At 46.9% G+C, this 24,235-nt stretch overlaps 1 protein-coding gene across 1 annotated transcript in view; it reads right to left on the bottom strand.

Annotated features, from left to right (window-relative positions):
• Positions 1–578: 578 nt before the first annotated feature.
• Positions 579–24,235, bottom strand: part of LOC144767432 (uncharacterized) — a 49,451-nt gene continuing 25,794 nt past the window's right edge. The window contains exon 2 of the mRNA XM_078650868.1: positions 579–3,308. Within this exon, the coding sequence (XP_078506994.1) occupies positions 2,101–3,069 (969 nt within the window). The 5' untranslated portion in view covers positions 3,070–3,308 and the 3' untranslated portion in view covers positions 579–2,100. The remainder of the gene's footprint in view (positions 3,309–24,235) is intronic.

The following is a 24,235-nucleotide window of genomic DNA, read 5'->3' as shown; positions in this document are numbered from 1 at the left end:
TTAGCATTTGTTTTTACAAGGGGCCTGGTATGTAGAGCAAAAGGATGACTGAGTCAGTAAAACTTGAAAATTATGCAACTGTAATTTGGTCGCAAAACATTCATACATCCCATTCAGATTCAGTATTTGGGCAGGACGTCCTAAACACGCCGCTTTCAAATACTGAATCGCAAAGACAAACTGAAATTCACAACTTGTGTTTTGTACATGTGTAAAAGTATGTTTTGTACATGTGTAAAAGTATGTTTTGTACATGTGTAAAAGTATGTTTTGTACATGTGTAAAAGTATGTTTTGGGGCCAGAAACGACCAGACCGCAAAAATGGTTTCTACATACGGCCCTTAGCTTCCAGTGAGTTAAGCTTCGATAACTGTCAGTCAGCCTGGCCTCAGTCTCACTCACGGATCAGTTGATGAATGCTGATAATTGATGTCAGTCCGGGATGTTGTTGACTGATGTCAGCTCTGGTTGTTGGAAGATGTTAACTTATTGTGAGTCCTGGATGTTGGGGTCTAATGTCAGGTCTGGGTTTTGGTAACAGATGTCAGTTCGGGTTGTTGGTGCTGGATGAACCCCCCACCCCCAGCACCACCCCCGAGGCAAAGTTGCATCTATTGTGAAAAATGACGGACCATTTGTATTCTGCACTATGAAACATTAGGATCAGTTTTGCAGTAGCTTTTTCAAACACCTGCACTTCTTAATTTGTGCACAGGGGCAATATTACCATATTTCAGATGTTTGCGTGATTTCATCTTTATAGATAGACTATTTATGTTTTCTTCTGATTCAGGTTTCTGAATAGGCTTTCATTTTACACACAGCAGGAGTCATAACAAAAGATTCCATGAGGAAGGATACGTTAGTGAAATGTTCTACATTACTAATCTTTACACTATTGACAAATACTATCAATATCATCTGTGCAAAAATAGATACTTTCGTAGAATTGATTGTGTTTTCACTTTCACAGGCAATATCTTGAAGTGGTTTTAATAGGCCATACTGGGCAACAATTGGTCGCAATCGATTACACTTGGTCACAATGGTTTGTGATTTTTCTTTTTTTGTCCCTAAAGGCATATTTCAACATTTGACACTCTTCAAAAAATCTCCATGCATTGTTCTCTGGTACATATTATACAATTCCCACTCTAGAGTCCATACACAACTTGCCACATTAATATACTGTTCACCAGAGTCAGGACGTTTCAATAACTATCAGCTTAAATCATTTCACTGGTTTCAATTTGTTTTACTAGTATGACAACGTGCCAAGGCTAGATTCTCTTTGGCTTTTTGAGTAGCAGCACATTTAAATTACCCTGTTGGCTTTCATTCATTAGCTTGTTGTAGGAATTTAGAGAAGAGCATTTCAGTTAACTGCTTCCACTTTTTTGCTCCTCACAATTTTCTTTTTTATGTATGTAATCGCATTGATCTTTCCCATGAGCAAAGTCACAGGAGGGAGCAGCTCTCTTACTACTGCAACTTATTTTATGTCAATCTGCTGAACGTTTGGCATGGGAATGTTTATAAAACAGTGTGAGTGTGTTGGGGGTGGGATGTGTGTGGGCGGGGGGTGTGATTAGGGGTGAATGGGGTGTGTGGTGAGAGTGCATTGGGACTGGAGTGCGTTGGGGGAGGCTGGGGCAAATTGGGGGGAGGCGGGGGTGTTGGGGGGAATGCGGGGGCGTTGGGGGGAATGCGGGGGTGTTGGGGGATTTTGTCATTTACAAAAAAGCCCTTACAAGTTCCACCTTAAACAGGTTTGCAACTAAGCTAGATTTGCGCTCACCCATTAAGTCAGATTACCATTCTAACTTTAGCTTTTCAAAGATATTATTTCTCATGCAAACCGGATATTTTCTCCCTCATACGCCTAGGCAGACTGAGTTATTCATACATTCAAACACTAGCCGCTTGGTTTTGCAGCGCACTGCTAACTTTTTTTGGGCAATTCCATGCTATCTCATCTGTAAGACGGATTTCAGAATTAGAGCTTGCGTAATATTCACTGCACTTGTAGGGGTTCAGTTCAGGTTAATGTCCATATGTTGTACTTTCTTTTAGTTTACATGGAACTATGTGAATGAACATCATTCCTGAGCGGAGGCGTGCCTAGCGTGCGTACGCTCATGGTGAGTCAGGCTAATTTTGTGGTTGAATCCTTTCTGACATTCACTGCACCAGTAGGGTTTTTCCCCTGTGTGAGTTCTCTCATGCTGGGTCAGATGAATTTTCTGACTGAAGCTTTTTTGACATTCTTCACACTGATAGGGCTTTTCTCCTGTGTGGGTTCTCTCATGATGTACGAGATGGATTTTCTGACTGAAGCTTTTTTCACATTCTGTGCACTTATAGGGTTTTTCTCCGGTGTGTGTCTTTTCATGCTGAGTTAGACTACATCTCTTAGTAAAACATTTTTGACATTCATTGCACTGATATGGCTTTTCTCCGGTGTGAATTTTTTCATGCTTAGCAAGAGTACTTTTATCGTTGAAGCTTTTCTGGCATTCAGTGCACTGATAAGGTTTATGTCCCAAGTGTGATCTTTCATGTAACGTGAGGCTGATTTTATGACGGTAGGTTTTACCACATTCAGAACACAGATACCGTTTTTCTCCTGCATGTGCACCTTCATGCTGAATTAAACTTGCTTTTTTGCTGAAAATCTTTGGACATTCAGTGCACTGATATATTTTTTGTCCCAAATGTGTTCTTTCATGTCGTGTCAGATAGTGTTTTTGACTAAATCTTTTCTCACAATCAGAGCACTGATAAGGCTTTTGTTCAGAGTGCGATTTCATATGTCGTGTCAAGTAGGATTGTTGAGTAAAGGTTTTCTCACATTCGGAACATTGATAAGGTATCTCTCCTGTACACCTATTTTTCTGTACTGTCCTGTTCAAATTACAAGCTAGGTTTGTCTCTTGTGAAGTGCATGGGTACACTACTTCTGCAATCTGCACAGTCTTATAAATAATGTACACTGTTTTTTTATTCAAATTGTGCTGTTGTTCTGGCTCTTGCTCTACAGTCACAAAGCCCTCCATCTCCTCGATCATGTGTTTCCTTGCTGCCCCCAACTTAAGGTTTCTTTGACGTATAAGAAATTAGAAAGACTCCAGAAACTGCTTTTACAATCAGTCAGCGACTCTGCTCTGTATTGTCGTTACTTCCTGGCCAAATCCAGGTTTTAGACATTGGTTTCTTCTAAAATGCCAGGAATAGCTCTCTCTTTGTAGTCTATTTGCTGCAAATTACAGAATCCTTAAGCTTTGTTCCTGTCCACACTTGAAGCCACCTGCAGTATAAAAAAAAAAGAATTAAAATTAAATATCTTTCAAGGTGTAAAACTAATTTTAATGAAATTATTTAACAGAGAATGGCAGCATTCTGGAAGTAATGCATGTACTTTTCCGATAGGATAGAGTTTGTAGTAGTAGTAGTAGTATAAGGATTTATTTCGATAAAAAACATATCTTAAAAGCATCGCATTAAAAAATACATTACATGCGTACCTTAGAAAAAAAAGAAAAAAGAATTTGATACACAAATAACGTCAAAGCTAAAATCAGTGGTAAAAAGAAGAAAAAAAAACAGGAATAAAGAGGTAAAATCACAATTTACAGATTAGAATCACAAATTATACATTTTCTTTAAATTCACAGATTATACATTTTCTTTAAGCCTTTTAGATCTAATGGCCCAAGCCCATGATAAAAATGTTGACAGACCACATACGTACAGCGACTGAGTGTCAGACATCAGGATACGCAACGCCTCATTGTGATGTCTAGTACCCAATAATCTACATAGTGGTTTAAGCCAGCACTTCCTCGGTGACGCATAAGCCGGACATGCGAACAGAATATGTGCAATAGATTCTGTTCTGGATTTACAGATAGGGCAAAAGGGTGTTGTTTGGAATGGGGCATTCCAGCGGGCAGTTAATTCGTGCACTGGGAGGACTCCGACCCTAAATCTAAAATACAAAGCCCTATCAGCGGGTTTCTGAATAATATCAAGGTAGGGTTCTCGGAATGGCACATCCTTAAACCTTAAGAAGTCTACTGTTAATCTACCAAGCTTTGGATCAGTGCTAATTCTTGTTACGACCCATCTCCAATAAAGATTCTTTAATGTTGCCTCAGGGGTGGTAGACCTATTTACCCAGGCTTCATTGAGGCCCAATTCACCAAGTAGAAATTTTACATCTTTAAGCCATTTAATTATGTGACATCCCGTCATCGACATTACTTCTGCCAGCCCCTCTGCATATTTTGCTAGTTCTGGCACTCGCCACAGCCAGGCCCAAAACAGTAGGACTTTTGCCAGATCTTTAATCGAGTGGCATCCTAAATCAAGTAGCAAAGGTACCGATGGGGTGCTCTGCGGGAGTGCCAATAAATCCTTTAGGAATTTATTTTCTGATCTTAACAGCTGTTCCATATTGCAAGAACCCCACAGTTCCGCCCCATAGCGGGCCGAACTGACTCCCCTCGCCTTATAGATATCGATGACCGGGGCGATGGGTCTGGTTGAAGAGGAGCGCTGTTCCTTAAGGAGCGCCCACACAACCCTTTTGTGGCTTAATAACATTTTGTATAGATGAGGGTTCCACTGCATGGTGTCAGAAATACGTATACCTAAGTAATTGAATACAGTGACCCTTTCCAAGGATACATGGTTTAGGACTGGGGGTCGCCCGAGTTTTTCCGGGGGGTTCAACACCAAATATTTTGTCTTGTCTGTATTTATTACAAGCCCTCTTTGAGTACAAAAGGACTGAAAATTATCTAAGAGACTCTGGAGTCCCATAGGGGACTTGGATATTAAAAGCGTATCGTCAGCGAGTAAGAGGGTTGGAATTCGCTCACCCGCCAGGGATGGTGCATCAGATGGATTTTCCAGCAAGTGCTCGACCACACCATTCATATATAGTGAAAAGAGAGTGGGAGCAAGAACGCATCCCTGGCGGATATCTCTCTCCACTGGGATTCTATTTGTCTTCTGCCCCTGAGTGCCCCACCTCACTTGGGCAAAATTGCCTTCATGGAGCCTCACTAGGATTGACAAAATATTGGAAGGAATCCCCATATCGGACAACACTCCCCATAAGCATTCCCGAGGCACCAGGTCAAAGGCAGTCTTTAGATCAATAAACGCAAGGTAAAGACTGCCTTTGCCTATAAAGATAGAGACTGTAGGGTTTTGAGGCACGGATAAATGAGACCAACATAAAATAAAGCAGATTGATATGTTAACAGTAAGTGTGCACTCACTCATATCAGTAACATATCAAATAATGATAAATCTATTTACATTTTGTATAGACCGTAAAAGAATTAAAAACAAATTGTTTTGCCATGTTAAATAATATCAAACTGAATAAACTAAACTTGCATAATCTTGTAAAAAGGCAGACACAGGAAAATGGCTGAATGGAAACCTTGAACGATTTCTCTGCCGGGCACCCTGCCTAATCCTACGGAATCCAGTACTCTCCCAAGGAGTTAGAGGTCAGACTGTGTGCCCCTTGAGGCGGTCCCATGCATAGAGCCCTCCAGTTGGTAGAGGAGGCTGCGACTGACTTTCTACCATGATCGATCGCACGGATGCCACGCTGAGAGCCATACAGTGGCAGCCCGTCAATTGTAAATTGAGCTCGGCTGACCAAGGGGGCCGCAGACTCCACTTCCCCAGCCCCACGAAACCATGATGAGAAGGGCATAGACGCTTGCAGAGGCATAGCTGAGATGTACTGGCAGAGCCAGGCACAGTGGGGCTGAATGGCTGTCTAGCAATAAACTGACCGCTGGGGCACGCAACGCTGGTTGGAGCCTAGAAGCCTGGAGGATGGTTGCCACAATGACAGCGGCTAGATAATGGAGATGAGGTAAGAGCATTCCTTAGGCGGTAACTGCCCCTGCCCTTCCTGCGTTGCGGACTGCTGATGCAGAGAGCGTACACAGTTGCAGAAGGCCTGCCTGAGAAGGCACAGAAGGCCGGGCCTGTGAGGTGCATACAAGTTGACATACAGGTGCCTCCTGTGCAACCCCTCCTCCCTCCCCATTGATGTGATCATATAGTGGGGACTGTGTCCCGGTAACCTTGACCTTCCAACTGATAAGAGGTTGCTGAGAAGGGATCTTCCAGCTACTAACCTTTGAGACGTGAGAGGTAGTGGACGAGAGGGAGGCTTCTAATCACATATCATCACCCTATGCTCACCCCCATAATAATAAATACAGCACTCTAGATAACTGTAAGCCTACTAAACTCCCCTCCTCTCATCACTCCTACCTCAAGGAGCACCCCACTCACCCACTGTGCTGCCCAACACCTGGCACTCAAATGCCCTATAGCACAAAAGACAGATGGAGAAAAACTGTAGAACACCACTTCCCTCTACTCTTCATACCCCCTCCATGTCACCAACCACAAGACCCCAACCTCCACTTATACTTTCATCCGGGACTATGTGGAACCTACATTACCTACCACTCTTCCTTTTGCAAGGCGACATCACTCCCTTCCTATCCCCAGACCAACTAACCACTCCTTATACCCCTGCACCCCCCTTTGAGGCAGGACCTCCAACTAGTTAAAGAGGGTCTTCTGAACCTACTACACTTCTCTTCAATGATGGAGGTGCGCTGGAACCTCTACATGTCCTTCAAGAATGATCAATCATGCCTCCCCACTACGGCTAAACTCTGCCAAAGTCAAGACTCATCCTTGGAAAACAAGACAAATTTTACCTGGAAATCTAGGCCTCATTAACCATCACGCCAGGCCACATGGGATCACTGACCCTATGCCTGATGCAGACATTCACTCCTTTCTACTTCATTTTCAGTACATCAGAACATTGTTGTTGGAGTCTCCAAAATATCTGATAGGGAGACTGAAGAGAATACAGTCGATGGCCGCCAAGTTCGCACTAATGAGACCACGCCAGTCTTCAGCGTCTCAGGCCTTGGCCGAGCTCCACTGGCTCTCAGTTACACAGAGGGTACAGTTCAAGTCAATGTGCATAGTCTTTAAGGCTCTGTATGGCATTGGGCCCAAGCCATTACAGAGCAGATTGGAATGGTATGTCCCCCACGTAACCTTTGCTCCTCCTCAGCTAAACTAGTGAGAGTATCCAGGTTTAGAAGAGTTCGATCAGGAGGAAGAGAATTTAGTATTGCAGCAGCTTCGGCCTGGAACAAACTCCCAGCCGAACTTAGACAGATAGGTAATCTACTGCAATTCAGAAAGAAGTTAAAGACCTGACTCTTTCCTAGGGCGTAAGTATGTGGACGTGACTTTCTTATCCTTTTTAACCCTGTACTCGCTATTACACTCAAGGTTAATTGATCTCGTGTGTTCAAGCGCCAGGATACCCGTAGGGTCACAGTGCGCTCTATAAATGCGGAATACAATACTTTAAACCTTGATAATTTACTATCAGTCTCCACATCTCCCCAAGAAGCTGTGGTTATCAAATCCCACCTCAAGTCAATGCTTTTGAATTGCAGGTCAGCGGTTAGGAATGCTGCGAATAAAGCCGACCTCATACTCTCGCAAGATCTGGACCTCCTGATCAGACCACAAACTTGGCTTAATGATTCCTCCTCACCAGTTTTGGACATTCTAGTTCCCCCTGAATATAACCTAATCAGATTGGACAGACATCACAAAGTTGGGGGTGGCATAGCTTGCATCTCTCGCTCAACTTTCACTGTTTGCTTGTCTCTATTTGCGTTTTCTCTCCCTTCTTCTTTTGCCTTCCTCTCTCAGGTCCCGAGTCCGCAGCTGCTGGCTTCTGCTCTCCCTCTTGGCGCGCGTGGATGCATGAAAATGCAGAGATGACTGCAACTGCTGACAAGACATGCACGCTAAAAGCTGTAGCCTGGAATGTGAGGGGCCTGAACTGCGGTAGAAAGATGCGGTTAGTGGCAGCGCTTCTTAATTGATATAGAGCAGACATCTGTTTTTCACAAGAGCTGCATCTGATGGGAGCCTCATGTTCACGCCTGCAAGCGGGATGGATGGGTGAAAAGTTCGTAGTGGGATACTTCAACTACGCCAGAGGCACAGCCATTGTTCTCAGAAAGGGCCTCCCTTGGCATACGTGCACTGCAATATGCGATCCCCAGGGTCGGTATGTGATAGTGGAGAGGGTTCTTGTAGATTGCCCAGTGAGACTCATATCAATATACGGCCCCAACACCGACGCCCCCCAGTTTTTTAGGGAGGTGCGGCGGATGGCGGACTCCCTAAGCCCCGGGGCAGTGCTATGGGGAGGTGATTTTAATGTGGTTCTCAACTCCAATTAGGACAGGTCAAATGGTTCTCGTCCGCCTCACGCCTGAGCTGTGGGGCAACTGCAGGCCCTTATGGAAGACCAGGATCTGATATATGTCTGGTGCTGCCAACACCAATCCAGCCGAGACGGGAGTTGCATTTCTTCTGCGGGCCCGTCAAGGTCTAGAATTGACTGACTCATATCCCGTGACGAGGACACTTGGGTTAGACACTGTGCAAATCTTGCCTGAACCCTATCGGATAACGCTCCAGTACCATTAGAATTTATTTTAACAGACGCGCCGAATAGAGCCTTCAGCTGGAGACTTCCAGCTGGTGCCCTCTGGGACCAGGTGTTGCGAGAGGAGATTGGATCGGCCATAATGGAATACTTTGATACCAAATTAGGCTCTGTGGACTACCCGTCCACACTATGGGAGGCGTCTAAGGATGTCATCAGGGGCAAGTGTATTGCTAAACAAATTGGTGTTTTACATTCATTGAGGAATGATCTGGGGTGGCTAGAGAAAGATTCACTCATTTGAATCAAAATATTTCACGTCCAATCAGCTCACTACCCTTGGGGAGATCAAGGCGAAGACAGCGGAATTTGAGGATGCTGCACACAGAGAAACGCATTTCCTGGGTCAGGAGGCGAGCGCTCACCAATACGGGTGGGTGACCAGGTCGGCAAAACCCTTGAGCGTCTTCTTAAAAAACCTTGGGCAAGTGGCTATATCTGTGAGTTGCGCAATGACGAGGATTTGGTGGTGATCGAGCAGGATGCTGTCCAGGCCAAAATGACTCAATATTACTCTTCACTGTATGCTGCTCGACAATTGGAGGCACTTCCTGACAGGCTCCCTTTCTTCGACTCCATTGAACTCGTGTGGCTCAGTGATGCATACCGAAAGTACCTGGACGAACCATATGAGGAGGAGGAGGAGGAGGTGATTAGGGTAATTCGGGCCATGCTTGGGGATAATGCACTGGGGTTGGACAGCCTGATGCCCACCTTTTACAAGGAGTTCGCGCCGCTTCTCGCACCTCACCTCCTCAATATGTTTGAGGACTCACTTGAGGGGCGTTCTTCCTTCCTCCCTCCCTCCATGAAGCACTTATCGTGACCTTCCGTAAGCCGGATAAGGCTCTGTTACTCTGTGATTCTTATAGGCTGCTATCAATGACCAACCTAGATAATAAAATCTTTGCTAAGTTGTTGGCTATGCGGCTGCTTCCTGTGCTTCCTACGATACTCCGGCACAACCAATGTGGCTTTGTTCCTGATAGGAGAACTGCCCACAAATTCCGTACCCTCTTTGCGGTGATGCAGGAGGTGGACCCCTTCTTCCCAGCTGCTGCTGTTTTTCTGGACGTGACCAAAGCATTTGATACACTGGAGTGGCCGTATTTGTTCTCGCTACTTGCCCACATTGGTATGAGTCTATATACCTCCCCAACAGCCAAGCTGCGGGTCAACAGGGTCATCTCCCCTCAAGTTGCCGTGGCACGAGGCAGGGGTGTTCGCTTTCGCCCCATCTCTTTGCCATAGCCATGGAGGCACTGGTGGCCAGATAGCGGAATCATGCCCGAAGGGGGCTCGATTTTACGCCCAAGGTAATCCTTTAGTCTATGTACGCGGATGATGTGAATCTGTAAATCAATAATCTGGCAACCAATCTTGACCTCCTTAGACGTGAAATCACTAGGTTGGGCGGCCTTTCAGGTGTTAATGTTAACTGGAGGACATCTGCGATTTTTCCTCTCACTGCCGCTATGGTCATGTTTCAGTCAGAAGAATTCCTGCATAATGGGCAGGCTCCCCTGTGAAGTACCTTGGTATTTGGATTAGTAGGTATGACGAGGAGCTGTGGAGGTATAACTACAGCAGGCTCAGGGCTCGACAAATCCAGTCGCACGCTCGTATTTGCGGGGTAGAATTATTGAGGACAAGCTGTTTTTAGGTCATACTCGCCCTTTCTGGCGAGTAGGAAGACAAACTAACTTTTGTCCTCTGTCTCTGAAAACGGAGCAAATGTGACAAGATTTAAAGGCATTTTTATTGCTGACAAAGGGAATGAGCAATACAGATGCCTTTAAATCTTCTTATCTTGTCACATTTGCTCCGCTTTCAGAGACAGAGGTCAAGTAGGTTGCAATTAGGTTGAGGAGATTTTTCAAGGTACTAGACCTACAGGACTAAAGAGCCGTTTACCCCACTGAAGAGCGTTTCCCTCTCTCTGGCCGGCCGGATGGCCATTGCAAAAATGGTGACATTACCTAAATTTCTATATGTTTTTGTGAATCTCACGCTCCCCCTTACCTCCGAGTTCAAGAGGAGACTTCGCTCAGATCTGCTATCTCTTGCATGGGCAGGAGGGCAACCTCCGATGGCCTGGGAGTCTTACGCTCCTGTACAAGCAGGGAGGTCTGGAAGCACCAAGTATGGAACTGTATCACAGCTGCACACAGGCCAAATTCGGGTTCCATTGGGTGTACCAGACCCTCTTTATGACACACACCGCAGCCAAAAGTGACCACGCGGACCCAGTTCCGCTACATATGGCTCTGTTTTGCCCGCAAAATCACCTGGGGTCTGGGATTGGCGCTGTTGGCTGCATGGTCTGGGCCTGGCAGCAACTCAGCCGCAGGGCACACCTAGACACCTTATTTGCACCGTTGGTGCCGCTCACTAGACACCCAGCATTGCCTTACACAAACGAGGCAGGCGCCTGTCAGCGACAGCGCAAGCTTCTGTTGCTTACGTTGGGACATGCTTTCCAGGATGGTGTCTTTATTGCTTTGGACACCGCACTGGGGGATGAACATACTGGCCTACTTGATAGACTGACTGACTTCCAATTGCGGGCAGCGCTTCGAGTGCTATATACCTCGTTCCCGGTTGCGCCCCTAACTTGCCACGTTCTGGATGCTTTTTTAACTAACCCCTCGCCCCGCAAACTTAGATTCTAACTGCATGCCGGAATAAATGTGTGATATATCAGCATACCCCCCCCCCCCCGCCCAACGCGAATGCGAGGAAAGCCTGGGAACCCCATTTGAGGAGAAAGTATGGGCGTACTGCTGCACAGTCAAGACATGTGTCACCCAATTATAGATTGAGGTTTATCCATTTCAAATTCCTTCATAGGCTCTATAGGACCCATGTATGGATGTGTAGAACGGGGTGGAGCAGGGATACGAGATGCTTGCGCTGTGCCTGAGGCCTCCTTCATGCACCTCGCTTGGGAATGAGAGGATGTGGCGAATTATTGGAATTGCGTCTTTGATGTGTTGGATGAAATGTTGGGAGTGCAGGAGGGAGCGCTCTCCGCTTACTGATTTGCTAGGGTAAAAAAAAAACTTCACTGGAACCACGCTAATGATCCCTTACTGTGCACCTTTCAAGCTTTCCTCAAACCACACACAGTCCTGCAATGAACCTACCCACATCAAGGGATCCACGCTCAACTCAATCATTGCCAAAGACACAGTTATTTAAATGGATGCCATAACTCCCTTTGACTGGTCGGATCATTACTTAGTCTCATTTCTCATCCTGGAAAGGGTGTTGACCAGATAAGGTCAACCTCGCAAGGCCAAACAATGGTCAGGTGACTTAAGAAAGATCAATTATAATTGAGCTAACTAACATTAGTAATAACTTACTTCGCCCGTCCTCTTAACTGACAAATCTAGATGTCCTTACAGAACATTACATTCACTTCATGAATGATGTACTTTATTCAGTTGCTCCAAAGCAACTCAAAAGAATGCAGAGAAAACCCTCCAAACCCTGCTTCAGCTGCTCCCTTAATGAGGAAAGACATAAACGGAGGCTGGCGGAAAGGTCATGGAGCAACTCTCCCTCTATAAAAAACCTTAAGCAGCTGAGGACGATAAGAAGCACCTATACAAACATATCCATAGTGCCAAAACTGCTCACTTCAGGTCTCTGCTCGACTACGCCAAAAACAGGCCAAAAACAGGCCGAAAAAACTGTTTGCATTTTATAAACAAGCCAACCACTCAACTAATCAACACTCTACACTCAATGACTTAACACCTAGCAGTGAAGATTTTTTTGCACACTTCATCGAAAAGATAAGAATGATCGAACAAGATTTAAAGCGCAACTCACCAAACACACTGGGCCTGACCCAGTCCATTGCCCCGCCATTCCCATTATTGAGTTCTTCTCCCTGTGGCTCCATGGTTCACTCACCCAAAAAATCAGGTATTATGGAACTCCTTTATTCTACCAGTAAGTAACTCAAATCTATAAACTCATTAAAACCTTTCAAGGATCCTCTGCCCGCCAAGCTTTTCAAAGATCTTATACCTTCCATAATCCCACTCTGGTCCAAGATTGTCCATGAATCTCTCCTTCAAGGCAGGGTTCCCGATTGCCTCAAGACTAGCCAAGTCACCTCCGTACCTAAAAAGCCAAATGCAGACTTAAATGATCCCAACAACTTTAGGCCCTTTTCCAATATCATGACCCTAGCCAAACTACTTGATTACACACAACTGCGTAATCACATCTATCAGTTTCAACTCCTTGATCAATTCCAATCAGGTTTCCAAGCGGGTCACAGTACCGAATCTGCCCTGACACACATTACTGATGACACTCAGATTTCTTGACCGAAATGAAAGCTGCCTACATTTTTCTCCTGGATCTCTCCTCCGCGTTCGACACCGTCAAACACGATAACTTGATTGATCTTCTCGAAAAAAGGATGGGCTTATCAGACATAGTTTTAAATTGGTTTGCCTCATTCCTTACACAATAGATCACAGAGAATCAAAGTTAATCATTCCCTTTCTAACAACACCGCGATCTCAACAGGGGTCCCTCAAGGATCTGCATTATCACCCACGCTCTTCAACCTGTACATGGAAATTCTGAACCGCTCGAACATATATTATCAAATGTACGCAGATGACACTCAAATATACCTAAAAGTCTCTTCACCTGACAATATCAAAGCTCTTAACTCTGTCCTTGTGAAAACTCAACATTGGCTAACTCACAATCACCTTATGCTGAATACCCTCAAGACAGAATTCCTACTTATTGCCCCCCACAAGCATACTACTCCCCATTCAAGACTAGCTCAAACACCCAACGGCCCTCAATTGCATTCCACATGTTGTGGATTCCACCAGATCTTTAGGCACAACGCTGGACAAACACCGGAGCATGAAAGACCACATCAGGGCAACAACGAGGAGCCAATCATCAACTCAATACTTACTCAAGTGGCTCCCTCTCGAAGCAAGGATTCATCTCAAGATACCCTGCCTGACACACGGTTTGAACCGAGCCCTAAGAAGGTCGAATAATCTACTACTCAGACCTCAAAAATTCAACAAAAAGAACTTACAACTGACCCTTCTCTGGTCTTGCTCCAAGAATATGGAACGGTCTTCCTCCCGAAATCAGAACTAATCCCTTGATCGCCACATTCAAGAAAGAAGGCAAAGGGTTGTTCCTGAATAGCTACTTGCAATAATAGTCCTGAAATCACCCAAACAACCTGTACTTCCTGTTTACTGCACTGTTTTGTATTGTCCTACAATGCATTTTATACTGCTGTGTACCTCCCATGACCTGGGCAAATCTTCATTCTTCTCCTGGTTAAACTGCTTGCTTTCATGTACAGCGGTCGGATACCCTGATGGGTCATGTTCGCGCTATATAAAACCTTTCAAATAAAATAAACATATATATACACACACACACATACATACATATATATATATGCACACACATACATATAAATGAAAAATCATAAATGATGTATATAATTTGTTAAGCAGACCTAAAGAATATCTATATGTTTTTTAAACCATAAGTAGTATATATGTACTGGAAAACAGTGACTATAGAGGTTGGCAGCCTCTACTTTATATTCGTTGATCTGAAGTCTGCCTTCGATATGGTTCCTCGGGAGAAGCTGTAGAAGGTGCTGAGTGATCTTGGGATTCCTCCCTATCTTCTCAAGGTAATAGAGAGGCTCCACCTGGGAACCTTTGCGCAAGTACGCAGTGGACAATATAGGGAACTTACTTCTCGCTTCCCTGTCCAAAAAGGGGTACAACAGGGATGCGTTCTGGCCCCAACCTTATTTTGTCTTTTTATTAATGACCTGCTCAATTATCACACAAACATCAAGGACATCGATGCTCCCAAGCTAGCATCAGGGAGGGTGCCTGCGCTGATGTTTGCCGATCACACCCTGTTACTTTCAAAAACATCAATGGGCATCCAGCGCACGCTCGATGGCTTTCCTGATTTTTGTAAGCTGCGAGGGATGGAGATCAATCTAAATAAAACCAAATATATGGTCTTCAACCCTCCTAGTACATCCAGGCCAAACCCTTCGCTAAGTGGTACTCTTTTAGAAAGAGTAAAGATATTTCACTATTTGGGAGTCACCCTGTCAGAGTACTTTGAATGGGGGCCCGAGTTGGCCAAAGCAAGTTAAGCAAGTTAAGCCAGACAGTGGGTGTTAGAAATGGGATTTCTGGTTGGCTGGGGCTTGCGCCAAAGCCAGGCAGAAACCACCATTCCCACGTCAGGGCAAGGAAGTCACCCAGCAAGACAACCCCTGCTCACCCATCTTGGTAGCTTGGCACGAGCAGTCAGGCCTATCTCAGAGGCGATGTGTAAAGCATTTGCGCACGCACCCACCAGCACCAACATCCAAGGCCCCCCACAAAAGGAACTCCACGCAAGGTATATGTAAAAATAGCCTTTGTATTACAAAACACATTAGATAGAAACACACACTTTACAATGTGCCAACAGGCACGGGCAGAATTTACAGGGGATTATGTACCGGACAGGGCCACATGGACCACTGTCAGGAATATGCACTTTTAGGTTTAGAATAATAATCACTGTAGATCAAAAATGAAACATAGAGCACACAACCAGTAACTACTGGTAACAGGTAAGGACCACCTACGCAACCCTAACCACCTTAGGAGAATATTACGCAGGGAACCAGGACCTCACTAGCAACACCTGTACTAGGAAGAACAACCACCTAAGTATCCCAATACATTTAGGGGTATAAGCATGAACATATTACACATGATGCTTCACAACATTCAGAGGTGTAGGGAAGGAAAACACATGATGCATAAACATACATTCAGCGGTGTAAGAACAAGGCACATGACGCATCAAAACACATTCAGAGGTGCAGCACAGGAGAACACATGATGCATAAACAACACATTCAGAGGTGTAAGAACAAGGCACATGACGCATCAAAACACATTCAGAGGTGCAGCACAAACTAATACACAGCAATTACGTAAGCCACAACCTGTGGCAGTCCCAAATGTCATGTGGGGCCTAAACGGAGCAGCTGCCCACTAAGTGCTGGGCAGCTGGAGATGATGGGGTGGCCAACACGGTGGAGCCTCGCAGGCTCTGGCCAAACACTTGTGTCCCCGTGAGCCTCCTGGGCTCTGAGCAAAAGGTAGGGCAGGGTGGGAGCCTCGCAGGCTCTCACAACCAAAACAACTGTGCCCCTGAGCCTCTCGTGGGCTCTAAAACAGAAATGCCACCATTAGGAGCCTCGGGGCTCGCGAATAACTGGGGGGGGCAAGTGGGAGCAGCCCGCTGCTTTCCGGGGCCACTCTACCACACCTGATCAATGCCCCCTTCTACGTTGGAGTCCCTCTCGGGGGACTCGAGAACAAATGGGGCACTTGGGAGCCTCTCAGGGCTCGTCGACACATATGCCCCCACGAGCCTCTCAGGCTCGTAAATCAAATAGGCTGCCTGAGCCTCTCTGGGCTCAGTAACTACGTGATGCCGCCTGAGCCTCTCTGGGCTCTTCAGGAGTGATGCCCCCCGGACGTGGGAGTCCCTCCCTGGGGGACTCTGACTTAAGTAAGGCCCCACGGGCCTTCCGGCACAACGGCCCTTGCTCTGGAGGGGAGGGGTGGGCACCGGCAATGTGTCCCGACGCCCCCCTCTCCTTCTCGGGTGCACTCACCGGTCTCGTGGCGGCTGGCTGGAGAGCTCCCGCTCCTCGGGACTCTCCTCGGTCCCTGTCTCTTTCCGCTGACGGCTGGCTGCGGGGATGGAGGCTGTCTCGCTGTGGAGCCTCCCAGGCTCCCTCGTACTTTGGCCTCCCAGGCAGGCGGGCCAGGGCTCTCTGGCGGTACGACGCGGCAGGACCCTTCTCGCTCTGCGGCTGCAGGGCGGGACTTGTGGTTTGGGCAGGCAACACTTCTGGGTCGTCGCGGGTAGCGCGGCGGCCCTTTCCTTGCAATCACCGGTGGCGCTTCGGCAATATGAGGGGTAAGCTCCCTCGAGAAGCGCACAATGACAGGGGCAATGCGGGGTGGCACCCGCTCGGAAACTGCATTCTACGGGCCAAAAGAGGCAAATTAGCGGGGTGGGCTCCCGCGCCGCAAGATTAGCAATTTAAAGACGCAGGGTGGGCACCTGCGCGCTCAGGGGCACAAAAGGGGGCAGGAGCGCTTCCCTCTTAGGGAAAACGACAGCGCTCTGCCTATCAAGAAAGATAAAGCGCTCCCAAGGTGCTGGGGGCATAGATAGCACCAACAGGCACCCAGAGATGACCCCTATCGCAAGAAGGGTCCCAGTCAACACAGGACAAGGTTTCCAGGGTAAAGCAAAGTCTCCAATCATCCCAGGAAAGGCAGAGGGGTCACAGGAATTCTTCCAGCAATTCAAGGCATCTAGGGGCTGAGCAGGGCCCAGGGAGGCAAGCCTTCCCCTGGGCCCAAACAGAAGCACGCCCCTGATAGATTCCAGTCGGAAACAAGAACATTTTACAAGAGGTCACAGCCTCTTTTTATACACAAAAATCCCTTTGTCTAAAGGTGCAGGGTGGGGGCAATACCAGGCGCAGCTGGTTTGGGAGCACTCTTGAAGGGCTCAGCCCCTCTCACTATTCACTGGCCAGGCTAGGGTTTTAGACGCACCACAGGGGACGGAGCCAGCATTGTGTGGGGAAAGCCCAGCCCTATTCAGGTCCCAGGTGTACTCCTCCCTTACATTACTCATGCTAATCTCAACACTCAACACCGGGGCAGACCCATCATGACTCATGGAGCCAGGCTCACCAGCCAGCTCCAGCCAATCATAAGCCAGACACAAATTACACAAACATGCCAACTTCTAGAAGTGGCACTTCCACACTAGACACAATTATACCGCATACATCATTGCGCAGCATTTAATCATACGAGTCCGCACATACCAAACTCGCATCTGCACTCCCCACGCATCAGGAACTACCAGGGACACACATATTCCCCATGCATTCCTATGGGAGGGCAGGCCATTCTCACACACGCACTCAGGGAGCGCACGCACTTTACACTGCGCCACAGTGTCAAAGTGCGCAAAGACCAGAAATCACTATATTTATTTAATAATACCAGGCAAAAAGTTCAGGGGTGAACCTGCCAGAAGGGCCAAGTCCAACAGTGGGTGGTATAATGAAGATGTAGCGGTTCAGTTTGTAAACCAGTAGCCCCTATGGTGGAAATGTATAAAGCTCAAGCAAGGGACGCCACGTTATATGGGGTGGAGCTGTGGGGGCCCTACTCCACCTCTAATTTGGCAAAGGTTGGAAACAACTTTGTGAAGCTCGTGGGCCTAACCCGTAGTACTCCTCTCAGTTCCCTCCGCATGGACATGGCTATTAGGCCCCATGAGCAAGAGACATTTTGGAGGAGGCTTTGGGTGACCCCAGAGCTGTCTGTCTACAGGGCCAAGCTAAAGGAGCTTCTGACCTTAAGTACTATTAAAAAGCTCCCGTGGCTCCGTCACATAAGGGACCTAGCTACCAAGCTGGGTAAACCGTGCCTCTGGAGAACTCCCAAAGAAAGCTTCATGTGCCACAACATCGAGGCTTGAACTAGTTAAATGTTATAGACAAAACAAACTAATGTCCCTAGAAGAAAGTGTCTCAGCAGAATTTTTGCTAGTTAAAAATACATACAGTAAGGAACAGTTTCTGGACTTCATTCAACCCCCATTTGCTAGGAATCATTACGTGTAATTTAGACTAGGGACCCTCCCCTTACTAGCAATTACCAGCAAGTGGGTCAAAGAACAAAATGGGGATTGCCCTGCATGTAATTATACGGTGGAGTCCGAAATACACGTTCTGTTCCTCTGCCCAGCCTATCGGTTGCCGCGCAAGCGCTGGTTAATACAACTCTGCAAGAACCTGGGCTTTGCGCACTGTACAGAGGCCTACAGAGTTGTAAAGTATGATACTCATCCATGAGTCTTGGCTGTATCCCGATTTATAAATAGCATGTGTCACATTCGACAAGCTATTCTTAAGCAGAACCATGGTGCAGTAGAAAATGCACTGAATGTTGGTAAGGTTCATTAATTATATGGATGTTCTGGGTTTAGCCCCGCAGTCCCACATTTTTAGCTGTGTACTAATCCTTGAGTGCTGCTTTCCCCTAGGCGGCTGCATCTATCTTGTATCTTTTTAATTGGCTGATGACGGTAATCATTAGCTTTTTTTGAGATTTTTTAACCTGTGTATGTCCACTGGATGACTGGTTTAATATATGTATTTGAGAAATGTATAATTTTTTGTAACTACAAAATGTATTATATCTGTTTTACTGTGAACTGTACTTTAATGGCCCTAGTGGCCGAAATAAAGTCATTTGGATTGGTATATATTTTTCTACAAAGAAGTATCTAAATTCATATATGTAATCAAATTATACATAGTTGCATGCAAACACAGAGTCAGTGAATCCACCATAAGGGTGTGCATATACCCAAAGGGAAGTTAAAATAAGTGTCTGTCCTACAGTGTTGAAAATCTAGGGTTATCCAGACCCACTGCTTTCAATCAGGTGGATTCTGCCTGTGCAAGTTTGAATACAGGAGAGCCACAGATTTCAGAGAGAAAGACTTCAGATTAGAGGAGGATGAGACACAGAAAAGTACGGGTGAATGCAGACAGGAAAAGCCCAGGGTGAGGGGAAAGAGGTCCATGAATAAGAAAGTGGCTTAGAGCGGGTAGAGGAGCATCCCACTTGTTATGGGCAGTCCAGTGGCCTCCTCTCATCCAGATGTTCCCTTGAAGTGTGTAACTCAACAATTGGAAACGGTGAGATCAGTGTAATACAGTCGCCCTCATAAGGTTTGCTTAGGCGATCTCCCTCCTCACTTGGCAGAACTCCTCTCAATCCCATGACTGTTCCCTCCTCTGGTCAGTGACTCTACAGAGGCTGAACTCTCCTGGCCTCTTCAGTGGTGGGGGAGGATCTACAGCTTCTCCTCCCCTTCGGTCCCCTCCCCTCTTCTCCTACGGTCCCTTTCCCTCTTCTCCTACAGTCCCCTCCCCCTCCCCTCTTCTCCTACAGTCCCCTCCCCCTCCCCTCTTCTCCTACAGTCCCCTCCCCATCCCCTCTTCTCCTAGTCCCCCCTCATCCCCTCTTCTCCTAGTCCCCCCCCTACGCTTCCTGCCCCCTCCTCCCTCCTCCCCTACGCTTCCTGCCCCCTCCTCCCCCCTCCCCTACGCTCCCTACCCCCTCCTCTCCCCTCCCCTTCTCTCCCTGCCCCCTCCTCTCCCCTCCTCCGCTGCCCTCAACTCCCATTCTCCGCTTCTCTCGCCTCCCCTCCTCCACTTTCCTTGCCTCCCCTCCTCCACTTTCCTCGCCTCCCCTACTCCGCTTCCCATGCCTCCCCCACTCCGCTTCCCTCGCCTCCCCCACCCTGCTTCCCTCGCCTCCCCCACTCTGCTTCCCTCGCCTCCCCCACTCCGCTTCCCTCGCCTCTCCCACTCCGCTTCCCTCCCCAGCCCTCTCCTCCTCCGCTCCCCAGCCCTCTCCTCCTCCGCTCCGCTTCCCTCTCCTCATCCGCTCCGCTTCCCTCTCCTCCTCCGCTCCCTTCTCCTCCTCTTCCCTCTCCTCCTCCGCTCCCCAGCCCTCTTCTCCTCCGCTCCCCAGCCCTCTTCTCCTCCGCTCCACAGACCTCTTCTCCTCCGCTCCCCAGCCCTCTTCTCCTCCGCTCCCCAGCCCTCTCCTCCTCCGCTCCCCAGACCTCTTCTGCTCTGCTCCCCAGCCCTCTTCTCCTCCGCTCCCCAGACCTCTTCTCCTCCGCTCCCCAGCCCTCTCCTCCTCCGCTCCCCAGACCTCTTCTCCTCCGCTCCCCAGCCCTCTTCTCCTCCGCTCCCCAGACCTCTTCTCCTACGCTCCCCAGACCTCTTCTCCTCCGCTCCCCAGCCCTCTCCTCCTCCGCTCCCCAGCCCTCTTTTCCTCCGCTCCCCAGCCCTCTTCTCCTCCGCTCCCCAGACCTCTTCTCCTCCGCTCCCCAGCCCTCTCCTCCTCCGCTCCCCAGCCCTCATCTCCTCCGCTCCCCAGCCCTCTTCTCCTCCGCTCCTCAGACCTCTTCTCCTCCGCTCCCCAGCCCTCTTCTCCTCCGCTCCCCAGCCCTCTTCTCCACCACCGAAATAATGCATCCCAACTACACTTTCATTCCTACTGAATTTACATTTCTCCTTTGTTAATGTAACACCATGTTCTTAAAGAACGAAGGAAGTATATTTTTTACTCTCATATTATATTCCTCTCAATCTTTGCACATTATCATCCTGAAAATCACAATGACCTGCGCAGGGGAGTCCCCAAGATATTGCAAAAGCTTGTCCCTTCTCAGTCTTACTCGCAGACCATTGAAGTTGCAGAACAAAATCAGTATAGAACTCATGGCGGGTCAAATCGGCGGCAGAGAGAAGATTGAAGGTGCCAGCACCCGATCCATCGAAGTTCCAAAGATGAGATAAAAAAAAATAATATAGGGCGAATGAGGAAGTGCCAAAACTAGGGACGGTTGGCCCCAGAAACGTTAACCTCACTGGTTAGGGGCTGCCCAGCTGTCATTCCCAACCGCTAGCATGCAACAGGCATAAATGCGACACCTGCAGGCACATACTACAGAACACTCCTGACCTGATGAAGATCAGAAAATGACTGAACCTGCTGTTTGACAACCTGGGAGGAACCCAGAGGCACTGGACCGGCTTTCTTTTAAATCCAGGAAAAAGAAGTGGATTCCAAGGGTCAGTTGGATGACCACATGTTCAAGCTACAGGTATACAATAAGCTACAAGAAGCCTTTGCTCCAACTGCTCAGGTTTCCTCTGCCCAACACCCTGAGAGTGTCTAGGTGCCACCCCTGAGGGGCTTTAGCTTTTTACTTCTATGGTGGGTTGGGAATTAAAGGGCTAAATCAGTAGGTAAAATCTCTGTTTCAGTGCTGCATAAACACCTTACGTATTGCCCTTAGGTGAGCCTGTCTGCTCTGTGCCAAAGGGACCATGGGGATGCGCTCAGTGACGTTGAGGGTTAACCCTGGAAATGGTTGTGATTATTCCCTGTAGTGGGTAGTCACCCTTCCACCCCAAATAACAATCCAATTTCTTACAAATATTGACGGATAAGTGGTAGTAAAATCTTAAGCTTTGCAATGCTTGTTTACCATGTTGCCACTAGCCATTTGAACTACTCGCAGTTTTCTCATATATTGATGCCCTACTTGCGCAACAGGTTCCATTGTAACTCTTTAACAGTGCATTTGAGCACCATTCTAGTACTTTAAATGAACATTAAAAAACAAACATTCCAGTTACCGGACAGAAAAGTGATTAGATTTGATGCACCCAGATTTTTCATTATACAGAAGCCAATTTAAATGGAACTACTGCAGCAGTGAACAGACTTGGGCACATGTCATGAGGACTGCCGTCCAACCAGAAGGCTAGAACAGAATGGAACTGCTCACCCCCGACAAGGTCTCTGTGTTCCACTGGATTACAGTAGAAAGGGCTTGAGCTTTACAAGTCCACAGAAGTGTTGGGGTTGAACGGGGCAGCATCTATAACTGTGCTGGGGGATTTAGGAAGAAATGGAGCCCAAAGGAAGAAGACCTCATGTGTTTGTGCAAAATAGGGTCCGGCTGAATAGTTTCCAGCAGCTTGGTTTGCCTCCTATAACTTGTAAGTCTCTGACAAACTCGGCAGACTTGAGGATTTTTTATTAACTTTTCTAAATAAAAAGACCATTTTTTTAACACCTTACCATTATTTTAAGCTGTTGGTTCTTTTTCTCCTTCAGGACCTGCCATACCATGTTGAATGAGTGCCTGTTTTATTAAAATAAATATCTCAGGAGCTAGAGCACTGTCTGATGAGAACACGTAGCATTTCCTTATTTGTTTATAAACACTCATTTTCATTAGAGGCAAGCAATGGGACCTTCCATCTTAAGACAGATAAATGACTTCATTCTAAAAGCAACAGGTCTGGAAGGAACATACACTAGCTTCTTGAGATGCTTTGAGGGGGCAGGGGTACCCCACTTTCAATGGACCATTAGAAAATGCACTAGAGTGCTGCAGCCTTGGAAGGGGTAGAACAAGAGGGCCTTTTATTTGCTGATCACTACATGCATGTTATTGTTTCCCTTGTCCTGTAGCACCAAGAGGCCTTTGGGTGGACATTATAATGAATAAGATAAAAATATGAAATGTTCCACTGCGAACAGTATAAATCTATCAAGGACTGCAATAAAGGCAGTGCAGAAGCAAACAATAGTATACCCCTTTTCCATCTGACGACTTCTCCACTGCCTTCTTCACTGTGTATGTAGCATTCCCGAAGTTCAAACTTGCAGCTTCATGGAAACCAGTGGGTCACATCTCCTTGTAATAGGCCCTTTTATGCGGACATCCGAGTCTCATTGAGCTATAAAGCAGAGAGTAAGTCGATGCAACAAAATGACCACAGTAAGAGTTTAAGAAAGATGTGACAATATAATCACGGAAGAAAAGGAAGACAGTTTGGAATTTCAGAATGATAACATTATTTCAAATGGTCTTTATTCATAGCATTAAGATGCTCCTTTCTTTTACAAACTTGATCTTGAAGTTTATAATATTAAATGTGAGTCGCCACTTTCTGAAGGAAAGTTTATAACTGTATTCGGATCAAAGCAAACGCAAAACAAGTTCATTTCCCATCCATGTGCGCGTTCCCTTGCCATGCAACGGCAAACACTGGAGACCCAGGGAAGCTTACGGGGCTAGGAGTGTCTCCTAGACCCAGAAAACATTCTACCAACAAGGGTGTTGTGACAGCCTCACTGCCTTTTAATGTATGTACCCTGCTCCTTCAGCTCATTCCAAAGGCATCCTGCACAAGAGCTGAAGACACTTCTTGTGCTAAAGACAGTATTACTATTTACCACAAGAATAAAGACTTGCAGGCAGGGGTGTAATGCTGCAGATCCCAAATTATTATAATGATTTGTAAAAATGTGTAAAGTGCCGAGCTTCAGAGCAGCGTCAGCAAACATGGACAGATGAAGGGAGAAGAAGGCTTGCATCCAGAAGGCGAGCTGAACATAGATGAGTGACCTTTAACCGGACGTTGACCAGAAGCGGTCAATTGGGGGGGTGAATGTTACAATTTTGGAAGAAATGACAGCAGTCAAGAAACACAAAAAGGTTTCGGAGGAGTGTATATTCCTCACTTTGCATGTTGAGATGTCCACCTTGCTGTGTGTAGGTGTGGGTCCTGGTGTTTTTATGTTGCTATCCTAGCTAAAGAGAAAGAGCACTATACATTAATGCAAGTGTTTCTTGCATGGTCGGTGATGCCATTCTATAAGCATATGAAACCACAACCCTATCTGCAAGAAGGCTTCAGAGACCCTTACAAGTGGAAATTGACCTTACTGAGATTGGGTTCTTTTTCAAATAAAGATCTCACTCCAAAATGGCTACAGACCTGGCCATCCCTGGACCGCCGCCTCTGTGGTAACGGAGCAGAGTCACTATTACATCTATTATGCATCTGCCCGGCATTACATAACTGAAGGACGTCACTTTTAAGGCCA

This window comes from Lissotriton helveticus, chromosome 1_1 (assembly GCF_964261635.1).
Source record: "Lissotriton helveticus chromosome 1_1, aLisHel1.1, whole genome shotgun sequence".
In the NCBI taxonomy this organism is placed as follows: domain Eukaryota; kingdom Metazoa; phylum Chordata; class Amphibia; order Caudata; family Salamandridae; genus Lissotriton; species Lissotriton helveticus.
Note: the sequence above shows the minus strand (reverse complement) of the source record. Positions and strands in the feature narration are given on the sequence as shown.